The sequence below is a fragment of the Scophthalmus maximus genome, chromosome 2 (assembly GCF_022379125.1).
Source record: "Scophthalmus maximus strain ysfricsl-2021 chromosome 2, ASM2237912v1, whole genome shotgun sequence".
NCBI classification, from domain to species: Eukaryota; Metazoa; Chordata; class Actinopteri; order Pleuronectiformes; family Scophthalmidae; genus Scophthalmus; species Scophthalmus maximus.
Genome location: NC_061516.1, coordinates 25,967,501 through 25,993,673, shown reverse-complemented (window position 1 = coordinate 25,993,673; position 26,173 = coordinate 25,967,501). Strand labels below are relative to the sequence as shown.

The following is a 26,173-nucleotide window of genomic DNA, read 5'->3' as shown; positions in this document are numbered from 1 at the left end:
TTTTTTCTTTTGTATTTAATGTCAACTTGTGGCATGAATTTGAAATAAAACAGGTAAAACCTACTCTGAGTTTGCCGTCGTTGTGTCGAGACGAGCGTGGGGATAAAGTGTGTCATGCTCTGTAGAGCCTGAAGGTGTTTGGCCCAACAAGCACGTGAGTAAACTCCTCTCTGTTGTCGTGTTGATTCTGAGTTATGTCTATGCTATTTGCTACTCTGAGTTTGTTCTTAATTTGTGGATAACAACCTAATTTCAGGTTTGTCTTCAGCAAGAGGAACTAGCTCTTGACAGGAACATAGTCAGGAACGCGGGTCACCTATATTGCAAAAAGCAGAACAAAACCCGCATTCGCAGAGACAAACTTGTGAATGTAATTAGGAAACAGCATAGAAATATTATATTTGAGTGTGCGAGCGCCTGCAGCGACACCAGCAGTTCAGTTTTGACCGGAGCTGCACGGACCTTTGTACCGGCCCCTGTTGAATGAAGCGTGGAGGAGAAAGTGTGTGGTTTCCACGACTGCACACGACGACACAAGCCGTGATTAGAAGTAGGTATACAATGTAGTTCAAAAAGCAAAGACACTGTATTGTAGGGTTTGTCGTCCTCGGTGCTTTTCGTGCCAAAGGGTTTCCACGGCGTTTTCTTTTACTCACATCTGGGTGTCGTTCAGCCAGATGGGACGAACAATGATTGTCGTCGAACAAAAGAACAAGACAGATTGAAAGTTTGACCGGACGAAGGTGCCAAGCAGAAAGTGAAGAGGTCACTAAAGATGTCAGAGTTCATCACGGCGTCGACTCACGGAGTCTCATATCAAGACGTTTCACTGACGACCAGAAAACGTCCGGGGATGTTGGAGGGAAAGTTAAGGGTTCACCCACGTGAGGACGCTTCGTCGTCTTGGAATCGTCAATGTCTGTACAAAGCTCAGTGGCGATCCGACTCCAGCTGTCGAGACACTTCGGACATTACCAGAGTCTTGGATAATCCACCAAACGCAGTGCGAGGAACCTTCCGTCCATCTATTTTCTACTGTAATTAGTCTCCATGACGGTTGGTAGTATGTTGTGTGGATTATCCAGAGCTACATTCACTCTGTCACATGCCGCGAGCACCACATTCACAGTTCTGTCCTCCTCCGTTGGTCAATGCAGAAACCAAAACTCAAACCCCCGAGAGGTAAGTGAGAAAAGATTTTAGTGAATTGACCCTTTAAAGTTCCTCACCACTTCATGACCTCCCAGCTGGTCTCTGTATCTGCCACCGACAGGCTCCACCCCCCCCCCAGCTAATCAGGATCAGCAGCCACGAATGAGACGCAGCGAGAGAGTCTGGAGAGCCACTGACCCAGACATCCGACCGTAACCGAGGCAGCGACACGCTCGACCACGAGAGGAGGCCGGGACCCCGAGAGGACAGGAGGGCAGAGGTTCATAAAATAAATCGCACGAAGAAGAAGAAGGGCAGTGACGGGACCAGAGAGAAATACATCCAACACCTCCAGCTTCCTCTGGATCTCCTTGAGGCGACCGCCCTGTGGACTCCCCGGGGGGGGCCACCCTCACGCCCCCTCCCCGTGAACCCCAGGGGCCAAGCGAGGACGAGTGAGGACGAGGAGAAGGACCCTCGCACAATGTGCTGAGAGGTAAGTGGGGCAGGTGAACGTGGGTCGAGGGCCGGGGGCTTAACCTGCTGCCGGGCCACAGGGCGGCTGCTCCGCTGTAGCTTTAGGCCAAAGCCTCTTACCGCTCGCTTTGTCCTGTGCCAGCACTTAAAGGAGCCATTATGTACAGTAGCCTCCGTGTGTGTGTGTGTGTGTGTGTGTGTGTTGCATGAATTCAGAATGTTTTTCCTTCCAACTTAGATTCCATTAGAGATTCTTACTTGTCGGTTTAAGTGTCTCTGTGATACGAATTACTAAAGTGCAGAGGCAGAACGAGAGTCTCACTGTTCTAAAAGAACCAAGAATGTGAAAAGTAATAATCATACGAGGCCCAGAAGGAAACAAATCAGGGGAAAAGGGAGAAAAAAATAAGATCCACGACTTCATTAAAAAAGGAAATATATGGATGAGACCAGGATGAAATCTCAAGTCAAGTCGTTGTGCAACTCACGATTCATTTCAACAGCGATGAGTCTTCTGATTGTGTTTCTGGATAAAATCTACAGTGTTCCAACTCAAGTTCAAATTCTTCTTCTTCAGGATAGATGTTTGCAATTTTTGCTTTATAAAAAACAACAACACAGAAACAATCAGTGGACATGTATTTGTCTGTCAGAGTAAATAGACCTGATGATGCAGATTTCACCGGAGGTTAAACTGCTGTTTCCAGCATTAAGAATTTAATTTGAGCTTCATAATCAACACGCCTGGCACCCACTCAGTATGTAACAGCTGAGAATGTGGGAATAACCTGCTACAATCGACGTCTGTGCTTAAAATGCCTTCGTTGGTTTTACATAACGCTGATCGTATAATGACGCTGAGAGTATTGAGACACTCTCTGGTTCGGTTTGAGCCTCACGTCGCCGCAGATGAGGAAGAATTAGCTTTGGAACAAAGCACCGGTTCAGGAGAACTACGTTTCACCGCTGAGCTGCGGTTTTCCAATGAGCCATAGTTCAACTTAACGGTTCCACAATGTTTATTCTCTTCATCTAAGAGTGACATGTCGGCCGACACGAGAGTTTCTCATATCTGCATCTAAACTGTTTCTAAAAATCTGTCACTTATGAAACATATTCACAAAAACTACTGGAGTAAATACGAATTAAATAGGGTTTTGAAACAAAGTTAGAAAACAAATCAAAAGTAAAAGGTGATTCCAGGTTTTGATGATCTGGAAACATGGAAATGTTTCAGGGTTTTTCTTGTTCAAGTTCGTCATTACATGAAGTACACACGAGGGAAAGGGTCTCGGTTTCCATTTGTAAATATTTTGAATCTGACCAAATAAGAAAAATCCCACTCCTCAACTGTGCAACTGAAGATATTTGCTTTTGTGATAGATGATGTCATTCAGGATCTTTATTTTGTTTAATATGCATAAATGTTGGTTTGATAATGTGTTTAAACGAATAAAAGTTATTTTTTAATAGCAAAGAATGTAGATACACAGTATATCCGCCTCCCATAAAGACTAAGGGCTATGTTATTAAAGATGGTTATTAAAGTAATTTTATTTAAAGCAATTCATCATATTTACAGTATGAGATTTGGTATTTAGAGTCTTAATCCGAGAGGTAACAGCTGTCAGACAATGGACTTAAAACTAATACTGAAACATTAGTATTAATGTTAATAATAATTAATCTTTTATAAGCACCTGATACTTTCCGCCGCTATATTCTGCATTAATATATAAATGTGTTTGTTTTTTGCAGATCACTACACTGCAGATACTCGTGAGGGACATGGAGGCGTGGCTTCGCGTCACGTCCGTCTTCGTCTCTGAATCCCTGCCATGTGAGTCACGACTGATACACGTACAGTACTCGTTAGGGCAGCATTAGAGGCCACACACACACACACACACACAGATTAGCAGCCCAAGGCTTTATACAAGATCGCTGCTGACCGTTACATGAAAATGTGCGAGCTGGTGGACTTGGGGCTGAGGTGTCGAGTGAAAACATCAACAACAAACTATCTTTCTCCAAAATCACTGACTGCCCCTTTAAGTGTAGATGTGAGAAGCTCTCTGGTGTCTTCTCAGCAAGTGCAAACATTCATGTCCTCTCCGGTCATTTAATGTCAGTCACTGCGTTTGTACTGTAACTGTCGAAGCTGCTCATCTGCAGACACACAGTTGTCTGGTCAGATCTCACATTGTCTCCTAGAACCACTTGATCTCTCCGCAGGCTGAAGACTGAAGACAAAACCAAGCCCTTCATTTTCTTTGATCCCAGCTGAACTTGACTGTTGCTGCCAGAGTTTGAGACCTGAGTCTGACCCCGACTCTTCCCACTTGAAATCCTACGTGAAACACACATGACATGAACAGAGCCTTTCATAGACTCGTCAGCATCAGCGCTCATGTTTACCAATATTAAATCTTTTATTGTACAGAAAGAACAATGCAGAAAAAAAAAATTGCCTTTATCTTTGCATTTAGCATAAAATGAATTGTTTTTTACTTAATTCCAGTTCTATATATTTCTTTTCTTTTTATTTATAGTTACTGTTAACTAAAATATCAAGCATCAGTCACATTTCTTCGTCATAAAAGTTTGATAAAGACATTTTAGGAATCATTGACAGATAAAAAAAAAGTATTATATATATATATATATATATATATATATATATATGGGAAATCTTGTACTCCCTAATATCGATATCGGCATCGGCCCCAAAAAATCCATATCGGTCGAGCTGTAGTTGTCAAGTTGTAATATGAATTCAAAAATGGCATATCACTGTCACAGTATGTTTTCAAGAGCATGTTGTGTATGTGTGTGTGTGTGTGTGTGTGTGTGTGTGTGTGTGTGTGTGTGTGTGTGTGTGTTGACATCTCTGCAGCAGACCTGTGAGACAGTGTTGCGACACAGTGGCGTTCAGTCCAGATCTATAGGTCTGTGTTTTTGGACAGTGGCCAGATTGGCACCATGTGGTTCTGGATAAGAGGCTCCTTCTTATTGGCATAAGCCGAACATATGAGTTGCATGTGACAACAGTAGCTGCATATGGACGAACTCGGCCCCCTACTGTATATATCTGCGCCGGTGCTCGCCGGGCGCTTCGCCGCCCCCGTTTGAGTCTGCCTTGTATTGCAGATCATTTTTTCATTTGCAGTAAATCTCAACAAACTAAATGTTAATCTACTTACTGGACCACTTAATGGATCATGAACACACTCAGCCCCCACCCCCCCATGGGCGCGGGGTTATCCTCACACAGTCGCCACACCAGCTGTTTGTGCTGCCGACGTCTTTATGTTCCGTGAAACATAAAACATCCAATTTGATTTCATTCCAGCTCCAAACTGGACGTGATTGCTTTAGTTTGTAAAACATTCTACCTTTTTCGCGGCGGTGACCATGGAGAGATTCAAAATCCTTCTTCCACTTTGAACGAGAAACGGAACCGACTTTCGTGGTCCGTACTGTGCCACACCAGCGTCGTAGAGGGAGGGGAACTAAGGGAAGACGAGCCCAGTGGGGGAGAAAATGATTCAGCAGTCAACAATTATGCCTCGTCCTAAAGCGACAGGATTAGCCCCAGGAATCCAAGTAAGCCTTCAACCCCCCCGACCTCCCCCCTCCCCTCGACTGCTCTCCCTTGTCCCGCTGAAGCACCCGGCCGACCGGTCTCCAGCGTGTGTGATGGAGCAGAGTTCACACAATCAGCCAACTGTTCGTCCTGCGCGGCAAAGACCAAGTCAACCAGTCAAATTTGGAAGAAATCGCCCTTTTAATGTGCGAGGATGAGGAAGGTGTTGTGTTTTGTTCTTCTTCAGTCTCCTGATTGTCTGTAACTTGTCTCCGTTGCAGAGGACACACACTCGGTGGCGTCTGATGTCCTGGACTCACCCCGCAGCTGAACCATGGTCATTCTGCAGCAGGTCGGTCACGTCCGTCCGTCATCGTCTGGTTTCATCTTAAGATCCAGTTTTTCTTCTCACCTCAGTGTTGTTGTTTGTTTTTTAAAATATCCACAAATTGACCATCGCCCGAGTGGAGCTGATTTTGAATTTTCAAAGAGAAAAAGGATTTTTCTAGCAGACTGCCGTGGAGTTTGTGGTCTGCGACGACGACCCGAACGCAGGAACTCCGTGAGCTGGTTGACAAACTTCCACTTGATTTAAAAGCCTGTAAAAGAGTCGTATATATGCAGGATGTGTCTACATATATGCTTTACTGGCAACTGAGCATAAGAAACAAGTGTCGGAGAATTAAACACTACACAGCGAATTATTGATATCAGAGAAGATCAAATTGAATAAATGTTAATATGTTCAAATGTTCAAATCATAAGGTCGAAAGGTTCATTCAGGGAGTTAAAAGTAGGTTTTCAGTTTAGTGTTACGATATCCAACGTTCCAGTTCTTTTGTTTATCCCTCACAATTGATTGATGATTTTCTTCTGGTGCTAGAACATGAATGATCCATATTCAACCAGAGATATATATTTTTTATTATAATCCAGGGGGACTATGTCTGGTTGGACCTTAAAACTGGCCGGGAGTTCGATGTCCCCGTGGGAGCCGTGGTCAAACTGTGCGACTCGGGACAGATCCAGGTCCTGGACGATGAAGGGCGGGTGAGTCGACGGCAGAGAACCATCGCCAAACACACAAACCCCTCTAGATACTGCACAACAAATATTTCATTTAGAACGACTGACTCAGTGATATCATGATGAATTCATTGTTTTCGACATTAGAGTAGAATTCTTGTGGTGGCGTCACTTTGGTGAGGACAGAGTTATTGAATCTCACTGCCACTGATGATAAATCCGAGCCAGGTGGTAATGAACCAGACCTTCGATCTTCTCCGCCCTCCCTCAGGAACACTGGATCTCCCCCCAGAACGCCACCAACATCAAGCCCATGCACCCGACCTCCATCCACGGCGTGGAGGACATGATCCGCCTGGGCGACCTCAACGAGGCCGGCATCCTCCGCAACCTGCTCATCCGCTACAACGAGCACGTCATCTACGTCAGTTCCCCTCTCGTCTCTCCGCCGTACACCTTGATCTCACACAGATGTTTGTTTACGCCAGTTGCTCGGGCTACGTCTAGACCCAGTTACGTCTCTTATTCAGGTTAATCTGTGTGCTGCTGTAAATAAAGCACAATCCCCTTTTGTCTGAGACCCAGAGGTTCATTTTATAAAAGGGATAGAAACAGACGCAGAGCGTTCGCGAAAGAAAGAACCTCCAGGGCCTCAACGCCTCATAGTTGGAGCTGCAACGACCACACGTCCAGCGGATTAAATGAAAATTAAAACCCAATTATCACGGTGGTCGAACGGCAGTTTGAGAAGAAGAAGTTTCCACCTTCAGACAAAACAGCACATTTGACATTTTTTCACCAAACATCAAACCATTCATCCTTCGAGAGGATGATCGTGATGACAGCAGTCACTCGTGTTTATGACTCACTATCTTATAATAGTTCATAGCTTTATTCAGAAACCTCAGGTTACGGCTCAGAAATGGTTCAGATGACCGAAGGAACAAAGTCTAAAGAGGTTTAGTTTTCCGTGTGTGTGTGTGTGTGTGTGTGTGTGTGTGTGTGTGTGTGTGTGTGTGTGTGTGTGTGTGTGTGTGTCTGTGTGTGTCTGTGTATGTGTGTGTGTGTGTGTGTGTGGATGTGTGTGGATGTGTGTGTGTGTGTGTTTGTGTCTGTGTGTGTGTGTGTGTGTGTGTGTGTGTGTGTGTGTGTGTGTGTGTGTGTGTGTGTGTGTGTGTGTGTCTGTGTGTCTGTGTGTGTGTGTGTGTGTGTGTGTGTGTTTAGTCCTTTAATGGTGTTTGGTTGTTTTGTCTTCTCTCTCCATTTAGACTAATTGCGGTGGAAAGGTGAGTATCAAGTTAAAGACAATTTTTTTCTTTTGACAGAATCCTGATGATCCTGATCTTGAGTTTAACAAGGCTAAAAATAGCTGCTCTCGCTTCTCCTTTGTCACTGAGAAATCTTCTCTTGCTTTATTAACCACTGATTTTAGTCCTTGCTTGTGTTCGCATCAACTCACTAGAGCTCGAAAAATGGCAACGGGAAACCAAAACTAACCGGATCGACGTGTGAACAACGTCACACAGACACGCTGAGCGATGTTTCATGTGTGAAAACTCTGTCCAGTCATATTGTAATCAACGACATAGAGAGATGTGGTTCAACCCTAGAGCTGCTGCAGAGTCAAAGGGCAGGACGGAGAAGCGTATCAACAAGTATCCCGTAAGACAGAGCGACACTTTGAAAATAAGAAAGAACACGAGAAGGTTCACAGCCTTCTGTATCTGGGCATGTTTGAGAAAGTGACAAAATTAAAATGCTGGATCTTTCATGTGGATCTGCTCTGAAATTTAATAGATTTCTTCTCTTGCCGCGTCTTTGCCCTCCCACCAGGTTCCATGGCTCGGGCGTATAGTTTTTCCCCATAAATCCTCCTAACAAACGGATGAAACAACATAATGACTCCTCCACTCTTCTTCTGCGTGTGTGGCCTCTCGCAGACGTACACAGGCTCCATCCTGGTGGCGGTCAACCCGTACCAGCTGCTGCCCATCTACACTCCGGACCAGATCCGCCTCTACACCAACAAGAAGATCGGCGAGCTGCCGCCGCACATATTCGCCATCGCAGACAACTGCTACTTCAACATGCAGCGCAACAACAAGGACCAGTGCTGCATCATCAGGTGTGTCTCTGTGTGTGTGTGTGTGTGTGTGTGTGTGTGTGTGTGTGTGTGTGTGTGACATGCACATACAGCATTCAGAAATAAAATGGGAACTAGGAAGGTTAAATCTGTATAGAGTAGAGCAAAGAGAGACAGTGTGTGTGTTTGTGTAACACTTTGTGTGTGTGTGTGTGTGTGTGTGTGTTTGTGTGTGTGTGTGTGTGTGAGACAGCGGGGAGTCCGGAGCTGGGAAGACGGAGAGCACGAAGCTGATCCTGCAGTTCCTCGCGGCCATCAGCGGTCAACACTCCTGGATCGAGCAGCAGGTCCTGGAGGCCACGCCCATCCTCGAAGGTCACACAGCTGTAGATGTTCATTTTTGATTTTTCTTTTTTTTGCACTGCACAAAATATCATCTCCCAGTCTGGTGTCTGGATGGAAAATTCTGGAAAAAGTAAATGTCAAAAGACAATTATTGGCAGTTCTGCAGCTCTCGATCGAATCAGATGATCTTCCTCAGCAGATGGATAATAGAAATGTAGATGTTACAACTTGAAGGACCTTCAAGATCCATGTTGGCTTGAAACCTGAAGTTCAAACTTCATTCGAGCCCTCGAGAACAGTCCAGTTCGTAGCTTCGGATCATTTGAAATGATCTTCATCAGCACCTGGGAGGATTTGTAGATTTCAAATTTCCCTGTCACCTGACCTCCGTCTCATTTGTGTTTCCCGTTCAGCCTTCGGCAACGCCAAGACGATCCGTAACGACAACTCCAGTCGCTTTGGGAAGTACATCGACATCCACTTCACCAAGCGAGGGGCCATCGAAGGAGCCAAGATAGAGCAGTACCTGCTGGAGAAGTCTCGCGTGTGTCGGCAGGTGAGACGTCGCATCGGACAAAGTGACGACATGTGGTACAATAACGGAATGGTACCATGAACACAACCCCCCGGATTCAATTACAAGGTACTGTTGCTTTAATCGCGACCAAGCGGACGTGTTGTCTGGCAACAACACGAGAAGAGGTCGAAACGTGCTCGTGGTCCGTTTCCTCCGACAGTGGCAGATATTAGAATGTGGCGGGAAAGCGAAAGAAGAGAGGAACCTACGTTGACGTCATGACGATGTAGCGATGATTGCGAACCAATGAGTGACCTCTTCTCATCATGTCGTCGGCCTCGGATGCACCTCGCCATTTTGAAGCCTGGAGTTTTTCGCATTTTGACCAGCGCCATCTTGTTTTTTGGGGGGGTGGGTCTGACTGAGAACTGGTGCACTGTGCTTCCACCTACACCTGCAACCATGCACCGATTGGACGGCACCAGCAGTCAATAACACTGTATCCACGCCTAGAATCTGAATGGACCATAATATACAAAATGAACATCATGTGTTGTAGAAGACTTGAAAGTAGAGATTGAACCATAAACTCCTCAGTAAAATGTTTTACTGACGTTATGAATCAAGTGAGAAGTAGAGTCACGTTCTCATAGAGTCGCCCTCTGCTGGTCAGTAGAGTGAATACAGGCTTCAGACACATTCGCGTTAGCTTCATTTTCCAGACCCGGTGACTACGTCCATTTTTATATAGAGTCTATGATGTAAAACCTTTTGTCTTCACATTTATATATTGAGGAAACTTGAAGACAAAGTTAAAGGTGAACTTTTATTCGTGCACTTTTTATATCGTGTTTGTTCCCCACTCTCCTCTTTTCTCCTCCAGGCTCCAGATGAGAGGAACTACCATATCTTCTACTGTATGTTGAGGGGGATGCCTCCAGAGATGAAGGCTAAACTGGGCCTGGGCCTCGCCACAGACTACTGCTACCTCACCATGGTGAGTCCACGGCTGTGAGACCCTTCAGACCCAATGTCTGTGTATTGACTCACTTTCCTCTGAAGTAAGTAACGTTCTCTGGGTTTTAAATCTCGCAGGGTAACTGCACAAGGTGCGACGGCCGCGACGACCTGAGGGATTACTCCAGCATCCTGTCGGCCATGAAGGTCCTCATGTTCACCGAGACGGAGAACTGGGAGATTTCCAAGCTGCTGGCGGCGATCCTGCACATGGGGAACCTGCGATTCGAGGGTACGGCACATAAACATAAACACAAGAGTTCACTGATTAATAAAGTCACCTTTGTGAAGTAAACGATCATCGTTCTCGTGTCCCTCAGCTCGTACATATGACAACCTGGACGCCTGTGTGGTTGTGAGATCCCCCGACCTGGTCACTGCTGCCTCACTCATGGAGGTGTGTGTGTGTGTGTGTGTGTGTGTGTGTGTGTGTGTGTGTGTGTGTGTGTGTGTGTGGAGGTGTGTGTGTGTGTGTGTGTGTGTGTATGTGTGTGTGTGTGTATTGGTCTTGTGAATGGAAAAGTTTGTAATTGAAAAATGTTTCTCTGTTTCTCTAACGTTGCGTGCTGGTCATTGTAGGTGGATCCGAAGGATGTGATGGTGTGTCTGACCACGCGGACCCTGATCACTCGTGGTGAGAGTGTGGCCACGCCCCTCAGTGTGGAACAAGGCCTGGATGTCAGGAATGCCTTTGTTAAGGTACTTGACCTTCGACCAACGTGACCTTAATAATTAAATAAATCAGAAACACTTTTCAAAGCATATAAACATATTTTGTTATATTTAAGGTTTTTTTTTTAAATAATCTCAGATAATCTGCTTCATCAGGACTGTGTGGGTGTGGTTTGATCACATTTGATTGACAGTGATTGGTGATTACTGTTTTTCAACTAACACACAGTTTCAAATCATTGAAGACAAAACTCATTTGATTTGGGAGTAAGATATCGAAGTTTAAGTTTAAAAAATGTGGTGAGTCTGGAATATATCAAATTTTTAATTTCTAAAATAACTGACGAACCAACTGACTGTTTGGTTGGTTGGTTGAATGGTTGGTTGGTTGGTTCACTGACTGGTTGGTTGGTTGGTTGTTAGTAGGTTGACTGGTTGGTTGGTTGACTGGTTGGTTTGCTGGTTGGTTAGTTGGCTGGTTGGTTGATTGGTTGGTTGGTTGGTTGGCTGGTTGGTTGATTGGTTGGTTGGGTGGTTGTTAGTTGGTTGGTTGGTTGGTTGGTTGGTTGGTAGGTTGGTTGGTTGGTTGGTTGGCTGGTTGATTGATTGGTGGGTTGGTTGGTTGGTATGTTAGTTGGTTGGCTGGTTCATTGGTTGGTTGGTTGGTTGGTTAGTTGGTTGGTTGACTGGTTGGCTGGTTGGTTGGTTGATTGGTTGGTTGGCTGGTTGGCTGGTTGATTGATTGATTGATTGATTGATTGATTGATTGATTGGTTGGTTGGCTGGTTGGTTGATTGGTTGGTTGGGTGGTTGTTAGTTGGTTGGTTGGTTCATTGGTTGGTTGGTTGGTTGGTTAGTTGGTTGGTTGACTGGTTGGCTGGTTGGTTGGTTGATTGGTTGGTTGGCTGGTTGGCTGGTTGATTGATTGATTGATTGATTGATTGATTGATTGATTGGTGGGTTGGTTGGCTGGTTGATTGGTTGGTTGGGAAATAGATTTAAATTGAAAAGTAAAAGATAAATAGATAAGAAGGAACAAAGTATACAATCTGTCCTTTTTGGTCACAGTAACAGGACGTTGTAAAAAACAAACTAAATGTAGAAGATGGAAGATGTGTATTCATACTGACGTTGAGTTCCGTCTGTCAGGGGATCTACGGCAGACTGTTTGTCTGGATCGTGGATAAGATCAATGCTGCCATATACAGGCCGCCGTCCTGCGAGAGTAACCTCGTGCGCAGATCCATCGGGCTGCTGGACATCTTTGGCTTCGAGAACTTTATCGTCAACAGGTGATTAATGCTTTGTAGTTTGAGTAGAAGCGAAGTCATGTGTGTCTTCTGGGTCGTCCGTTCATCTCGCCTCTCTGACTCTTCCCACTGCAGCTTCGAGCAGCTCTGCATTAACTTTGCCAACGAGAACCTGCAGCAGTTCTTTGTGCGTCACGTCTTCAAACTGGAGCAGGAGGAGTACAACCTGGAGGACATCAGCTGGCAGCACATCGAGTTCACGGACAACCAGGACGCGCTGGACATGATCGCCAACAAGCCCATGAACATCATCTCCCTCATCGACGAGGAGAGCAAGTTCCCCAAGGTGCAACACAAGAGAGAGTCACACGGCAGTCTGTAGTTTGAGTCTTTTGTCTTTCTGATATCTGTGAGCCACTTATTGGTAACGAATATTGGTATATTCTCTATTTCAGCCTTAAAATCTTTACTTTTTGTTAGGTTTGTTTTCAATTGCTTCTCAATTGACTCCTGGTTCTTTGCCTCCCGTCAGGGAACTGATGCGACGATGCTCTACAAGCTCAACTCGCAGCACAAGCTCAACGCCAACTACGTCCCTCCCAAAAACAGCTACGCAACCCAGTTTGGCATCCAGCACTTTGCTGGCGTGGTGCATTACGAGACCAGAGGTGCGTTCTGCTCCATCAGTCTTATTCATTTGACCACTTTATGTCACGTTTTCATAATTTTCACGCGCCACAACTAAGAGGCAACAATATTCAATATTCGTCACCCTTCAAACTACAGGTGTGACATCAGTCTCACTGTTTTTTTTTGGTCTTGTCCTTCCTCCAGGATTCCTGGAGAAAAACCGCGACAGCCTCCACACCGACATCATCCAGCTCGTCCACTCGTCCAAGAACAAGTTCATCAAGCAGATCTTCCAGGCGGACGTGGCCATGGTGAGATCAAGAGAACACCCTCACACCATGAAGACCTGTAACGGGGGACTAATATTTTTCTTTCGAAGGTGTTGCTGTGACTTTTGCCTCCCTTCAGCTTCTCTCCTTCACTAATGCCACCGCCCTCCTCTCACTCTGTCTCTTCTCTGTTTGCCCCTCGTCTTTTCCTCTGACATCAGTTTCTGTGTGGCTATCAGCAGCCCAGCACCCCTGCTCCCAAGGTAGGTCCCCTGTGTGTGTCTGTTTAAACTGAATAAAAACCCCCAGAATCCAGATACCCGCTGTCGTGCTCCTCCACCCGGCAGCTCCGCCCTCCTCCACTTTAATCTCCTCTCTGTGTTCCACAGGTTGTTGTAGCAGGAACCAAAGGGACACTTGTGTTTATTTGAAGAAAATTCCGTGTGACACAAACTCTCTGACACACCCACTTCTCGGTCATCTCACATATTTCACCAAGTGGCGATGTAGTAAAGGCAAAGTCTTGTAAAAACGTACGGGACGTCCCGTCATTTTCTGTTTGGCGGCAGTGAAGGAAGGTGTCAGAGATGTTGTGTTGCTTCCTGTTTCTCTGTCGTGTACAGGATTAGTGATGTTGGCACCTTGTGTTTGTGTTTGTGTCGCTGCTCAGAGCACTGACAGTGTGACGCTGGTTCAGGTTGTTAACACTGTAATCCTGTAATGAGATCAGATGATAATCATTTAGATTAATAGAAAATATATAAATGTGAAATGATAATTTAAGGATGAAAATGTATATTTATAGCTATAAGTAAGTAAATAGTAATTTAATAAAGTTAATTTAATATTGCACCTTTTCACAGAGCAAGTCACAAAGTGCTTTACAAAAATGCAAAAATATAGAAAGATAAAAATTTGACGATGAAAGAAGCAGATAACAAGCAATCACACACAAATGTTGATAAAAAAACAACAACACACAACTTGAATTCAAGAAATATGATCACAGAATAATAAAAATAATTCTGCTGAAATAACAAAGTCATAAAGACAAATATTCAGTGGTGTAATAAATCATTTTGTAGCACCCTGATTGTGTGTGTGTTTGTGTGTGTGTGTGTGTGTGTGTGTGTGTGTGTGTGTGTGTGTGTGTGTGTGTGTGTGTGTGTGTGTGTGTGTGTGTGTGCAGGGTGTGGAGACGAGGAAGCGCTCCCCCACACTGAGCAGTCAGTTCAAGCGTTCGCTGGAGATGCTGATGAGGACGCTCAGCGTGTGTCAGCCGTTCTTCGTCCGCTGCATCAAACCCAACGAGCTCAAGAAACCCATGGTGAGTGCACTTTGTGTGTGTGTGTGTGTGTATGTGTGTGTGTGTGTGATGGAAACAATTCAAATCATTACAATATGTAACAAAGCCTTTTAATAACTGGATGCACTCTGTCTCTGTCTCAGTTGTTTGACAGGGAGCTTTGTATCCGTCAGCTTCGTTACTCCGGCATGATGGAGACCATCCGGATCCGACGGGCCGGTTACCCCATCAGATACACCTTCGCTGAGTTCGTGGACCGTTACCGAGTCCTCATGCCGGGGGTCAAACCTGCTCACATACAGGTCAACAGCACAACGACCTCTGTCTCCTGTGGACAAAGTGTTGTTGTTTTTCTGTGCACGTGTAATTTGAGCCAACTGACTTTTTAAAAAGCAATAGTTCGACATTTTGTCTGTTTACATTAGGACGCGGTTAGCTTAGCTTAGCATAAAGACTGTAAGCAGGGGGAAACAGCTAGCCTGGCTCTATCCAAAGGAAAACTCATTGACTAACAACCTGTCTCTCAAACGTCTGTGCATGAACACACACGTGATGAAAGTTTTTGCTTTTAGAGAGAGAGAAATGTGTATTTTCTGACAAACGACACTCGTTTTTCCAGATTTAGATTCAAAACCTGTGAACAGAGGCTTCGGCTTTAATCATAGTGAATCGATATCAAACGGTAACTGATGAGCCATAGATCCATATCACCTTGACGTGGTTCCTCCTTCCTGCAGGAGGATGTACGTGGGACCTCCCAGCAGATAGTCCTCGCCCAGCTGGGGAAACATGACGACTGGCAAATCGGAAAGACCAAGATTTTCCTGAAGGTTGTACATCGTGCATCCTGACCGGCGTTAGGAAAAAAAGAGTTGTTTTCCCTTTGCATCAAGATGCTCAACCGATATCATTTCTCAGGACCACCACGACATGCAGCTGGAGGTGGAGAGGGACAAGGCCATTACGGACAGGGTCATCCTCATCCAGAAGGCTGTGCGAGGACTCAAGGAGAGGTCAGGAACTTTCTCAACTATAGCGGACCTGTACTGTCCATCACTCACTGACAATAACACAGAACGTGGGATTCAGGATGTCCTTCGTTTGAAATCTAAACTCTGTCGACACAGGACCAACTTTCTGCGACTGAGGAGTGCCGTGACCTTCATCCAAGCGGTCTGGCGTGGTCGTCGGTGCAGGAAGGATTACCAGATTGTGAGTTCTTAGTTCTGCAGGAATAGTGCGACAATAGTTCTGCAGGAATAGTGCGACAATCGGCTCCTCGGTTCTACCACAGGTCAAACGACAGCTCTTTCCTCTCCCACCCCCCAGATGCAGTCGGGCTTCCTGCGCCTGCAGGCCGTCTACAGGTCGAGGAAGCACTACAGACGCTACCAGACGACGCGCCTGCGCGTCACCCTCATCCAGGCCCGTTGCCGCGGTTTCCTCATCCGGCAGACGTTCTGGCGCCGCCTCCGCGCCGTGTTGACCATCCAGGCCCACACCAGGGGCATGATCGCCAGACGCCTCTGCCAGAGGCTCAGGGCAGAGGTAAACAGCTGCTTCATTTACTACTGCTTCTTCTGTCTCGTGGTCGTGCCAGAGAGAGAAGGATACTGGTGCTGAAGTTACGTTCTCTTGTGTTATTTGACTGAAAGAAACTGTGAAGCCTTATGACGTTGGTTCGTGCGGTGCCATGATTCTGAAGGAGAAATTGAAATCATTCAATGTCATGTCTGTGGATTTATGAACATAAGTTGTGATTTTTATTTCATTTTATATTTGTGTATTTGAGTTAAAAATGACATCTGATCCGCCACTGTTTCATATTTGCTTCTCTTTTACTGTTATGAACGACAATGTTGAATAAATTATTTGTTTTGTCATTTTTTTTGGTTTTATCTCAGTTTGTTATTAATTTTTTTTAAAGACATTTAAGAAATAAGGAAATAAAAAAGGGCAGCTTTGGAGAAGTGTCAGATAACTGAACAAATCTGCGGCTCCAAATCTGCTGTGAAGCCGTCTCATCAGGACCGGAGGCGGCCATTGTTACACATTGTCAATGTTGTAAACACATTTGTGTCTTTACGTCAACACAAGTGACGAAGTTAGAAGTTTAGGTTTTAAATTCTGTTGAAGCTTTTACTGTAAGTCTTTATCAATGAGTACTTTTGATCCTGTCCAGATTTAAAATAATAGTTTTTATCCTTTAATAAATGTTATAATATGACATAAAGTCCTTAAGTCTAATCTAGTTTCAAACAGACGATAGATGAGAAACAGACGCAGACACATCACCTGCCTGCCTCTGTGAACCCTGTGTTCCCTCTCTCTCGCCTCCCCCTCGCAGCTGCGCCGCCGCCTGGACGCCGAGCGCCAGTGCCGGGCCGAGGAGGAGCAGCTGCGGAACCAGATGACGGCCCGACGGGCCAAGGTGGAGGCCGAGAGGAAGCACCAGGAGCGCCTGGTCCAGCTGGTGCAGCGGCAGGAGGAGCGGCAGCGGGAGGAGAAGGAGGAGGCGAGGAGGAAGAAGGAGCTGCTGGAGCAGATGGAGAGGGAGAAGGAGCAGCCCGTCGACCACTCCGACATGGTCGACCGCGTGTTCGGTTTCCTGGGGAACTCGGGGCCGTTGCCCAACCAGGACGGACGAGCACCGTCCGGGTTTGAAGTATGTTCTTCTGGTTTAGTGGTCTCCACCAGCGTCTCTGGCTCTTCAGCATCTAGATATTAATCTTTGTCATCGTCGGCTGGTCACTGTAACTTCTCGCCTCTTCTTCCAGGACCTGGAGAACGTTCCTCGGGGCGAGGAAGCCGAGATGGAGGAGGATGAGGTGCTGAACGAAGCTCCGCCGCTGCCGGACGAGGAGGACGAGGATTTGTCCGAGTACACGTTCTCCAAGTTTGCGGCCACGTACTTCCAGGGTCTGTCCACTCACACCTACATCAGGCGGCCGCTGAAACAGCCTCTGCTCTTCCACGAGGACGAAGGAGATCAGCTGGTGAGACTCACGTTTGCTCTGCTCACTTGTGACTGGGAGGCTAAAGCCCCTTCATTGCTGATGTAAACGTCCTCTCGCTGGTCGTCCAGGCGGCGCTGGCCGTGTGGATCACCGTGCTGAGGTTCATGGGCGACCTCCCCGAGCCCAAGTGCCAGCTGGTCATCAACGACGGCAGCGAGAAGATTCCCGTCATGACCAAGATCTACGAGACGCTCGGCAAGAGGACGTACAAGAGGGAGCTGCAGGAGCTGCAGGTGGAAGAGGAGGTGAGGGGGAACGAACGGAAGGAAACACGAAGGAGCAGAAATCAAACTCGTTCTTCACACGTACAAAATGTATTTGCGTCCACAGAACAGCTCCATCGACGGCCAGAAGAGGAACAGTGTCCGACACAAGCTGGTGTCTCTCACGCTGAAGAGGAAATCCAAGATCACTGAGGAGGTGAGAGCTTCACCAGCATTTCATCTTCATGCGTCTGTAGTTCGAGCTCGTACAGTCGTCGCCACTAACACGTCACCGTCATCTCTCTGAACCCCTGCGGCAGGTCACCAGGCGGCTGACGGAGGTCGACTACGGCCTCCAGGGGAACAGCATGCTGGAGGACCGGCCCACCTCCAACCTGGAGAAACTTCACTTCATCATCGGCAACGGCATCTTACGGCCGGCGCTCAGGTGACCGAACGAGAAGCAGCGAGAGTCTGGAGTCCTGCAGCCGCGAGGGCTGACGTGTTCGCTACATCCCACTGCACAGAGTCACTCACACGCCGATGAGTTGGCTCCTCAGACGATCGTACTGAGGTCACACGTGTAGAGTTTGTCCCAACGGCCAAAACCAATATTCCTGTTGAAGGTTTTATCTTCTCATGAACTGACTTGTTGGTGCGACTAGACAATTAAAACCCTGCTGCCAAAGAGAGTTAATGTGGAACATCCCAAATCTTCTCATTTTCACTTTCCCTTAAGCTTTTGTACAAGTGGAACATCTGGCCTGCGAGACAGATGGAAGTGGTATTACACGCAGGGCGTCTTCACACTGGAGAGTCCGGACCAAGGTCCCAACCAGCGCTCGTGTTCTCGTTACATTGCTTCTCCGGAGGACCTTTGAATTGCTAAACGCCGGCCGCTGTTGTTTCTCTGCCGCAGGGACGAGATCTACTGTCAGATCTGCAAACAGCTCACCCAGAACCCGTCCAAGAGCAGCCACGCCCGCGGATGGATCCTGCTGTCGCTCTGCGTCGGCTGCTTCGCCCCGTCAGAGAAGTTCGTCAAAGTAAGAAACCTCATGAGTAGACTTCCCTCCGATTGCCAGGTCCTGCTGTCGTCTGCCGTGGTGGTGTCATGACTCAACACGCGCGTGTCTTTGGGCAAACGTTCAGGAAATGAGGCCTGGATGCGAGGGGGGGATGTTGACAAGTCAATCTCACTGAAACTAAACACCGAGAAGATTCGCTGAGACGGAATTCTTTATTCAAAGATTTCACGGAATGTTTGTTTGCTGCCGCACAAGATTGTCTGTATTTCATCGACCCGTTGATCGAGGGCAATTTCTGTCAGGAAAATGCAAAATAGACACAAGAATAATAGGAGCCGCAGGTCGGGACACAGAGAGAAAAACTGAAATCCATTAAAGTCATTAAAGAAAAAATGGAAGAATCCGCTCAAACACTGTTTGATTTATGTTGATATGAACAGGAAACTGCAAAGATCATTTAAATAATATTCAGCTCGTCTTTGAGACGAACTTCTGCTTCTCTTCTCTTCGTCTTGTGTGAAATTAAAATGAAATAGTCTGTAGTTCCTGGACTGTTTGGTCAGAACGTGACGTCATCGCTCGCTGGTCTTTAACAGACGATCACAGAATCAACTCATCCAGGAGAGTGATTGTCTGTGATCCACTATGTGGCCGGATGTTGTATTTATTCCCGTCGATCCATCGAATATGGAATATAAGATGTGTAATTATCAGCTTTTGTTGCCAGCAGCTTTATTCCGTCCTCGTGTTCTCCAGTGGAGTCGATGTGTGTTTTATTTCATTCTACTCTCCTCCCTCTCTCTCGCCTCCTTCTGTTTCCAGTATCTACGGACGTTCCTGAACAACGGTCCGCCCGGTTACGCTCCGTATTGCGAGGAGAGGTTGCGGAGGACGTTTGCCAATCGCACGCGGACGCAGCCGCCGTCGTGGTTGGAGCTGCAGGTATTTCACCTGCGTGTCCGTCTCGTCGGCTCATTTCAGTCAAAGGCCGGTGACGTCTTTTAAAAAAGCTCTGAAGTAAAGGAATTCTTTTTGTTTTGCCGTTGAGCACAAATTATTCAAGTATTCAATAAAATCCTTCAACTCAAATGGTTTTCATTGAAACATGTGAGATTTATTTGGACATCATTTTTTTTCCATAAAATGCTGCTGAACACTTGAGCTTGAATCTTTTTCTTTGTTTCACCAGGCGACTAAATCTAAGAAACCCATCATGCTTCCCGTCACGTTCATGGACGGCACCACCAAGACGCTGCTCGCCGACTCGGCCACGACCGCCAGCGAACTCTGCAACGCTCTGGCCGACAAGATCACGCTGAGGGATCGATTCGGCTTCTCGCTGTACATCGCCCTGTTCGACAAGGTCCGTGTCCTCTGACGTGACAGATGTACAGTCTCCACTTTGTAATATCCAATAACTTCAGGTCCACGGCGTCTTTGTCAGGTGTCGTCGCTGGGCAGCGGCAGCGACCACGTCATGGACGCCGTCTCGCAGTGCGAGCAGTACGCCAAGGAGCAGGGCGCCCAGGAGAGGAACGCCCCCTGGAGGCTGTTCTTCAGGAAGGAGATCTTCGCACCGTGGCACGACCCGGCCGACGACTACGCCGCCACGAACCTCGTGTACCAGCAGATCGTGCGAGGCGTGAAGTTCGGGGAGTATCGCTGCGAGAGGGTGAGCGGCGTCGGAGGACACCCGGTAGTCTTGACCTTTACTGATATCTGATTACTCAGAGGTTTAATCTGTTCCTCCTCTCGCCCGGCAGGAGGAGGACTTGGCCGAGTTGGCCTCGCAGCAGTACTACGTGGACTACGGCTCCGAGATCCTCCAGGATCGTCTGCTCAGCCTCGTCCCGTCCTACATCCCCGACAGAGAGGTCACCTCCACCAAGACGACGGAGAAGTGGGCTCAGCTCATAATCCAGGCCCACAAGAAGGTATCTGCCAAAAAACCCTTCAGACACTTTCAATATGAACTGCTTGCTTCAATAACTGGCCTCGACGCTGGTTGTGCAGGGAGTTCACACCAAGAGGAGGCTGAACAAGCAGAAGGTGAAGGAGGACGTGGTGGATTTCGCTCGTCTGAAGTGGCCTCTGCTCTTCTCTCGCTTCTACGAGGCCTTTAAATTCTCAGGTGGGTAACGAACGAAAGAGCAGAAACAAGTCAACGGGGTTTTTTTTGTTTCTCCCTGTTGAACGACGACCCCACCGGCGTCGCGGTGATTCTTGTAAACGCTCGTCTCTTCCTCAGGACCCAGTCTGCCCAAGAACGACGTGATCGTGGCGGTGAACTGGACCGGCGTCTACTTTGTGGACGAGCAGGAGCAGGTGCTCTTGGAACTCTCCTTCCCAGAGATCACCGCTGTGTCCAGCAGCAGGTAGGATCACAGCAACACTTGACAAACAATCAATCAATCAATCAATCAGTCAGTCAGTCAGTCAGTCTGTCTGTCTGTCTGTCTGTCTGTCTGTCTGTCTGTCAGTCAGTCAGTCAGTCAGTCAGTCAGTCAGTCAGTCAGTCAGTCAGTCAGTCAGTCAGTCAGTCAGTCAGTCAGTCAGTCAGTCAGACTTTAGTCATATAGAACTTTTCAAATAAGCAAAATGTAACTCAAAGACACACTCATACAAACACACTCATGACACAAGGCTTAATAGGAAACTTAAAAATAAAAACACTAAACACACAATAATAATAATAATAATTCTGATACAAGATCTTTTTCCGGAGAAAATGTGAGTTGACGTTTAAGAGTTTAAGAGATCTCTCAGAGATATTTAGTATTTTACTTCAAAGCCCCAGTGTGTAATATTTGTAATTTTCTGGCGCCACCTGGTGGTAAAGTTGTAAAACCGCAACCAACTGAGCGACCCACAGGGGACACTTTATGGTGGCGCACCGCTGATTCCATTTCCGGTTTCCTGCAGCATCTGAAAATTCAACGTGAACGCGACGTATTCTGGAGCGTTTAGTTCAACAAGCGTATTCAACACGACGTAGAAACATGGAGACTCACTCGGAGGTCGGGTCCAACTCATGGAACTATATTTAACTCATCCAGACATATTCAATCTCTGTGAATAAGTTCTTCTAAAGATTACACACTGTAGATTTGAATCTTTGACCTTCTTCATGGTTCGGATCGTCTACTCGTGAGAACTGCAGCGTCACGTGTTTTGGAATATTTTATACACGTTATGGAAAGTGCGTTTTGATTCTCCAGAGGGGGGAAGCTCCAGGGCCAGAGTTTCACCTTGGCCACCATGAAAGGAGACGAGTACACGTTCACGTCCAACAACGCCGAGGACATCCGGGACCTGGTGGCGTCCTTCCTCGACGGCCTGAGGAAGAGGTCCAAGTACGTGGTGGGGCTGCTGGACTGTCCCAACCCTGGTGAGTGGGAACGTTCAGCCAACATCAGAAAATAATAACTCCAATTTGTCAAACTTCGGTATTTTTCTGAAGGAGCCGAACCTCAAACGCGTCTTTCTCTCACAGCGGGCGCCGACTCCACCTTCCTGAGTTTCTCCAAGGGCGACCTCATCATCCTGGACGAGCACGACGGCGAGCAGGTGATGAACTCCGGCTGGGCGCACGGCGTCAACGACAGGACCAAGCAGCGGGGAGACTTCCCCGCCGACTGCGTCTACGTGCTGCCCACCATCACCAGGCCGCAGTACGACATCGTGGTGAGTGGAGCCGCGACCACGACCGAACACACACACGGCGAAGAATATCATTATTCATAATCCTGACTGTTTTGAGCATCTCAGGCTCTGGTGACCATGACTCCAAGTCAGAGGCGAAAATCCGTCAGTTCGTCCCAGATGAACCTCTCGGACAAGGAGGACAAAACCAAAGCCTACACGCTGGAGGAGTTCTCCTACGACTACTTCAGGTGTTTACCGTGGACGACGAGCTGCTCACGGGCGTGTTATGTACAGTAGGAGTGTGTGTGTGTGTCATTGCCTCCTGTGTGTGTGTGTGTGTGCAGGCCTCCTCCGAAGAGCACTCTGAGCAGGGTGATGATCCCGAAGACCCGGGGGAAGGACCGTCTGTGGAGCTGCAGCCGGGAGCCGCTCAAACAGCCGCTGCTGAAGAAAGTGTTGGCTCACGACGAGCTCGCCCAGGAGGCCTGCCTCGCCTTCATCGATATCCTTCTGTGTTGTTGCTGTTGTTGCTGTTGTTGTTGTTGTTGTCGTCGTCGCTGGTCAATGACCTTGACCGTGTGTCCGTACCTGTGATGAAGTACGCGGGCGACTACCCGTCCAAGCGCGTTCGCTTCGTCAACGAGCTCACGGACCAGATCTTCGAGGGAGCGCTGAAGGCCGAGCCGCTCAAAGACGAGATCTTCTGTCAGATCCTCAAACAGCTCACGGACAATCACATCAAGTGGGTCGGACACACGCACACACACAGACACACACACACACACACACACACACACACACACACACACACACACACACACACACACACACACACGGATTTGTTATTCAGATATTTGCCAGTTTTGAATTTTGTTCCATCTCTGCTCTAACGTGTTGCTTGACGGTGAGTCCTGTGCATTGTTGATGTAATAAATGTGTGTGTGTGTGTGTGTGTGTGTGTGTGTATGTGTGTGTGTAGGTACAGTGAGGAGAAGGGCTGGGAGCTGCTGTGGCTCTGCACTGGTTTGTTTCCTCCCAGTAACGTCCTGCTGCCTCACGTCCAGAAGTTCCTCCAGGCCAAGAAACACTGTCCGCTGGCTCCTGACTGTATGCAGCGGCTGCAGAAAGCGTTACGGTAAAACTGTCTCTCTCTCACACACACACACACACACACACACACACACACACACCTTCTGTTCCCGTCCTGTTTCATCTCTCCTCTCTGGTTCTGTGTTGTAGAAACGGCTCGAGGAAGTATCCCCCTCACCTGGTGGAGGTGGAGGCCATCCAGCACAAAACCACTCAGATCTTCCACAAAGTTTATTTCCCGGACGACTCGGACGAGGTCAGTGACGTTGTTATGGGAACCGACGGTCTGATATCTGTCGATCAAACATCTGAGCAGTTTATAACCTGAAGTTGATAACAAGCAACTGACCCAGGTTCTACATCAGTGTGACAAACATCGAGCGCCGTGTTCTCGACTCGTGTCGCTGTTGAATCGGTCACAATGTGTTTGTGTTTCATAACGTCTTTAACGCTGCGATGACAGAACGTGAGCTGCACTGATATAATATCAGTCACTGTTTGTATGGAGCGAAATCTGGGCCAAACGTTTTGTTCAAATGAAGATAATATTTGAAAGTGAAAGTAAAACTTTGAAAAATAAAACTGTTGAAAATAAAAATGTAATTAGTTCTTTTGAATGAATTCTTTATTTTAATTTTTCACTTTAGAGAAACAAGACCTCAAATATCAAAATATTTATGAAAGTGAAAAATGAAAATAAACAAATTCGTTCAAAAGAATTCCAGAACTGAATCAAAATAATATTTAATTTGAAAAAACTTTTCCTCCCCTTGTTTTTATTTTGAACAGTTTTATTTTTCAAAGTTTCAGTTTCAAATATTTTCTTCAAATTAACAAAACATTTAGCTCCATATGTTAGTGAAACCCAGTCCATTATTTAATTGTTCATAATTAGTTCATTCATCATAATATCATCAATATAATGTGAATTATATTGATGATATCATATCATTATATAATTATGGTCACACTATCGACCCAAACCAACATGGCCGACGCTGCGACGAGACTTCAATGACCGGACGGACCAATCGCGCTGCGTGTGGACCACATGTCAGTATGCAAATGAAATATAGATACAGGCAAAAGGCTGTTACACATGTGAAGAAGCATTTTTGACGTTATCTGATTTTTGGAGCCAACAAGTTCAGAAAATTGTTGGAGATGGATCATCAGTACGATCAGATACGAGGTTCACATTCAACAGCATCGACCTTTGGCCTCCAGTAAACCTGCTACACTGAATATGTGTATATATATTTATATATTTCATATGTGCTATAGTTCCTCAGTTTGTCCCGTCTGTTCTCAGGTGTTCGAGGTGGAGTCGAGCACCAAAGCCAAAGATTTCTGCCACAACATCTCCGGACGTCTGATGCTCAAATCCTCCGAGGGCTTCAGTCTGTTCGTCAAGATCACGGACAAGGTGAGGAGGAGGCCGAGAGGCTGGAGTGAACATCTGAGTCGTAGTTCTGTCTTTGTTTGTTAGACCGACTGTCTAACATATATAACACATGAAAGTCATTTCATCCAGTAAACACACAAATGGGAATTTGTTGGATCATTTATTTATTTGGAAAGAGAAAGTTTCAGTCGCCGACTACTGGGTTTTTAATTTTCATCTGCTGAGATTGAAAGCAGCAGTTTGTCAATGTTCAAATTCTAAATGTTTCTCATCACTTTCCTCGGATTGTCTTTGTTGCATACGTGTAGAATCTACCAGTGTGTGTTGACTCCCGTGTGTGATTGATGGTGCAGGTCATCAGCGTCCCCGACGGCGACTTCTTCTTCGACTTCGTGAGGCACCTGACCGACTGGATCAAGAAAGCTCGACACGTAAAAGACGGTAAAAAGAAACTTCGCTTTTCTCTGCTTGTCCCCTAATTGAAGAAAATGTTCTTTAATCTTGTTGATTACAGTAAAATGTTACAACCACAAAGACAGAATGTAGAAGAGATATTGAATCAAAGTCACAGAGGCTCAAACACAGTGGGAATATAAGTCTTTGGTAAGAAGGAGGAGATAAAAGTTCTCAAAACACTTTGGAGCCTCGAGTCTGAACCAACCAGAGTCCGGTACCAACCTCTGGCGGGTGAATCTATAATCTCTCCTCATTGGTCGCTGCTGTAGTGACAGTGACGGTCGTCCTCTGTGTCCTCGGCGTGTAGGTCCTGTGCCTTCGCTGACCTATCAGGTGTTCTTCATGAAGAAGCTGTGGACCAATACCGTGCCGGGGAAAGACTCCATGGCCGACTCCATCTTCCACTACTACCAGGTGAGAGGCAACAACTTCCACAGAGTCAAAAAGCTGCGGTGAAGACGACACTTTCCTGCAAATTACATTAAAACGTGATCAGGTATTATGGATTATTAATTTTTTTCTGATTGAGGTTTTAAAAAAAAGACAAAGGTATTGTATTTAGACTCTAAGAATAGTTATATGTGATAATGAACTATCTATACGCCGCTTTTCTCAAGGAAATTTAAATAAATGAAAGAAAATCAGTTCATAAAACCGAGGAGAATAATTCTTTTACAGGATCTTACACAATATCGTCCAGAATCAGAGAATCTGAAATGCACAGCTTGAAAATATATAAATGGAAGCGCACACACAGATTTACAGTATAAATGTGACGTCTCTGCAGGAGCTGCCCAAGTACCTGCGAGGCTACCACAAGTGTTCGAGGGACGAGGTTCACCAGCTGGCGGCGCTGATCTACAGGGCCAAGTTTGACGAGGACAAATCCCACTTCCACAATATTCCCAAGATCCTCAAGGACCTGGTCCCGCAGGACCAGATCCGACACGTGTCCCCCGACGACTGGAAGCGGGTGAGCCACGGACTCCTGACGATGACT

General features: G+C 46.6%; 1 protein-coding gene across 4 annotated transcripts in view; it reads left to right on the top strand.

The window, feature by feature from the left end:
- Positions 1-1,329: 1,329 nt before the first annotated feature.
- Positions 1,330-26,173, top strand: part of LOC118301483 (unconventional myosin-VIIa-like) — a 26,223-nt gene continuing 1,379 nt past the window's right edge. Inside the window, exons 1-46 of one of the 4 annotated variants that reach the window (XM_047330549.1) lie at positions 1,330-1,648; positions 3,388-3,469; positions 5,497-5,567; positions 6,152-6,265; positions 6,513-6,665; positions 8,182-8,366; positions 8,578-8,699; positions 9,083-9,225; positions 10,070-10,183; positions 10,282-10,435; positions 10,524-10,600; positions 10,783-10,902; positions 12,025-12,167; positions 12,261-12,471; positions 12,658-12,793; positions 12,960-13,066; positions 13,246-13,287; positions 14,214-14,351; positions 14,474-14,632; positions 15,068-15,160; positions 15,249-15,343; positions 15,458-15,542; positions 15,660-15,878; positions 16,678-16,995; positions 17,108-17,326; positions 17,416-17,592; positions 17,678-17,767; positions 17,871-17,998; positions 18,470-18,596; positions 19,401-19,520; positions 19,768-19,941; positions 20,023-20,250; positions 20,342-20,512; positions 20,592-20,709; positions 20,827-20,953; positions 21,797-21,966; positions 22,072-22,262; positions 22,347-22,471; positions 22,568-22,725; positions 22,812-22,965; positions 23,203-23,358; positions 23,463-23,568; positions 24,625-24,738; positions 25,071-25,158; positions 25,481-25,587; positions 25,961-26,146. In XM_047330549.1, coding sequence (XP_047186505.1) covers positions 5,550-5,567; positions 6,152-6,265; positions 6,513-6,665; positions 8,182-8,366; positions 8,578-8,699; positions 9,083-9,225; positions 10,070-10,183; positions 10,282-10,435; positions 10,524-10,600; positions 10,783-10,902; positions 12,025-12,167; positions 12,261-12,471; positions 12,658-12,793; positions 12,960-13,066; positions 13,246-13,287; positions 14,214-14,351; positions 14,474-14,632; positions 15,068-15,160; positions 15,249-15,343; positions 15,458-15,542; positions 15,660-15,878; positions 16,678-16,995; positions 17,108-17,326; positions 17,416-17,592; positions 17,678-17,767; positions 17,871-17,998; positions 18,470-18,596; positions 19,401-19,520; positions 19,768-19,941; positions 20,023-20,250; positions 20,342-20,512; positions 20,592-20,709; positions 20,827-20,953; positions 21,797-21,966; positions 22,072-22,262; positions 22,347-22,471; positions 22,568-22,725; positions 22,812-22,965; positions 23,203-23,358; positions 23,463-23,568; positions 24,625-24,738; positions 25,071-25,158; positions 25,481-25,587; positions 25,961-26,146 — 6,180 coding nt within the window. In that variant the 5' untranslated portion in view covers positions 1,330-1,648; positions 3,388-3,469; positions 5,497-5,549. Of the gene's footprint in view, positions 1,649-3,387; positions 3,470-5,496; positions 5,568-6,151; positions 6,266-6,512; positions 6,666-8,181; positions 8,367-8,577; positions 8,700-9,082; positions 9,226-10,069; positions 10,184-10,281; positions 10,436-10,523; positions 10,601-10,782; positions 10,903-12,024; positions 12,168-12,260; positions 12,472-12,657; positions 12,794-12,959; positions 13,067-13,245; positions 13,288-14,213; positions 14,352-14,473; positions 14,633-15,067; positions 15,161-15,248; positions 15,543-15,659; positions 15,879-16,677; positions 16,996-17,107; positions 17,327-17,415; positions 17,593-17,677; positions 17,768-17,870; positions 17,999-18,469; positions 18,597-19,400; positions 19,521-19,767; positions 19,942-20,022; positions 20,251-20,341; positions 20,513-20,591; positions 20,710-20,826; positions 20,954-21,796; positions 21,967-22,071; positions 22,263-22,346; positions 22,472-22,567; positions 22,726-22,811; positions 22,966-23,202; positions 23,359-23,462; positions 23,569-24,624; positions 24,739-25,070; positions 25,159-25,480; positions 25,588-25,960; positions 26,147-26,173 lie in introns of all 4 variants that reach the window. The other 3 variants (XM_047330550.1, XM_035627043.2, XM_047330548.1) reach the window with 3 other exon arrangements.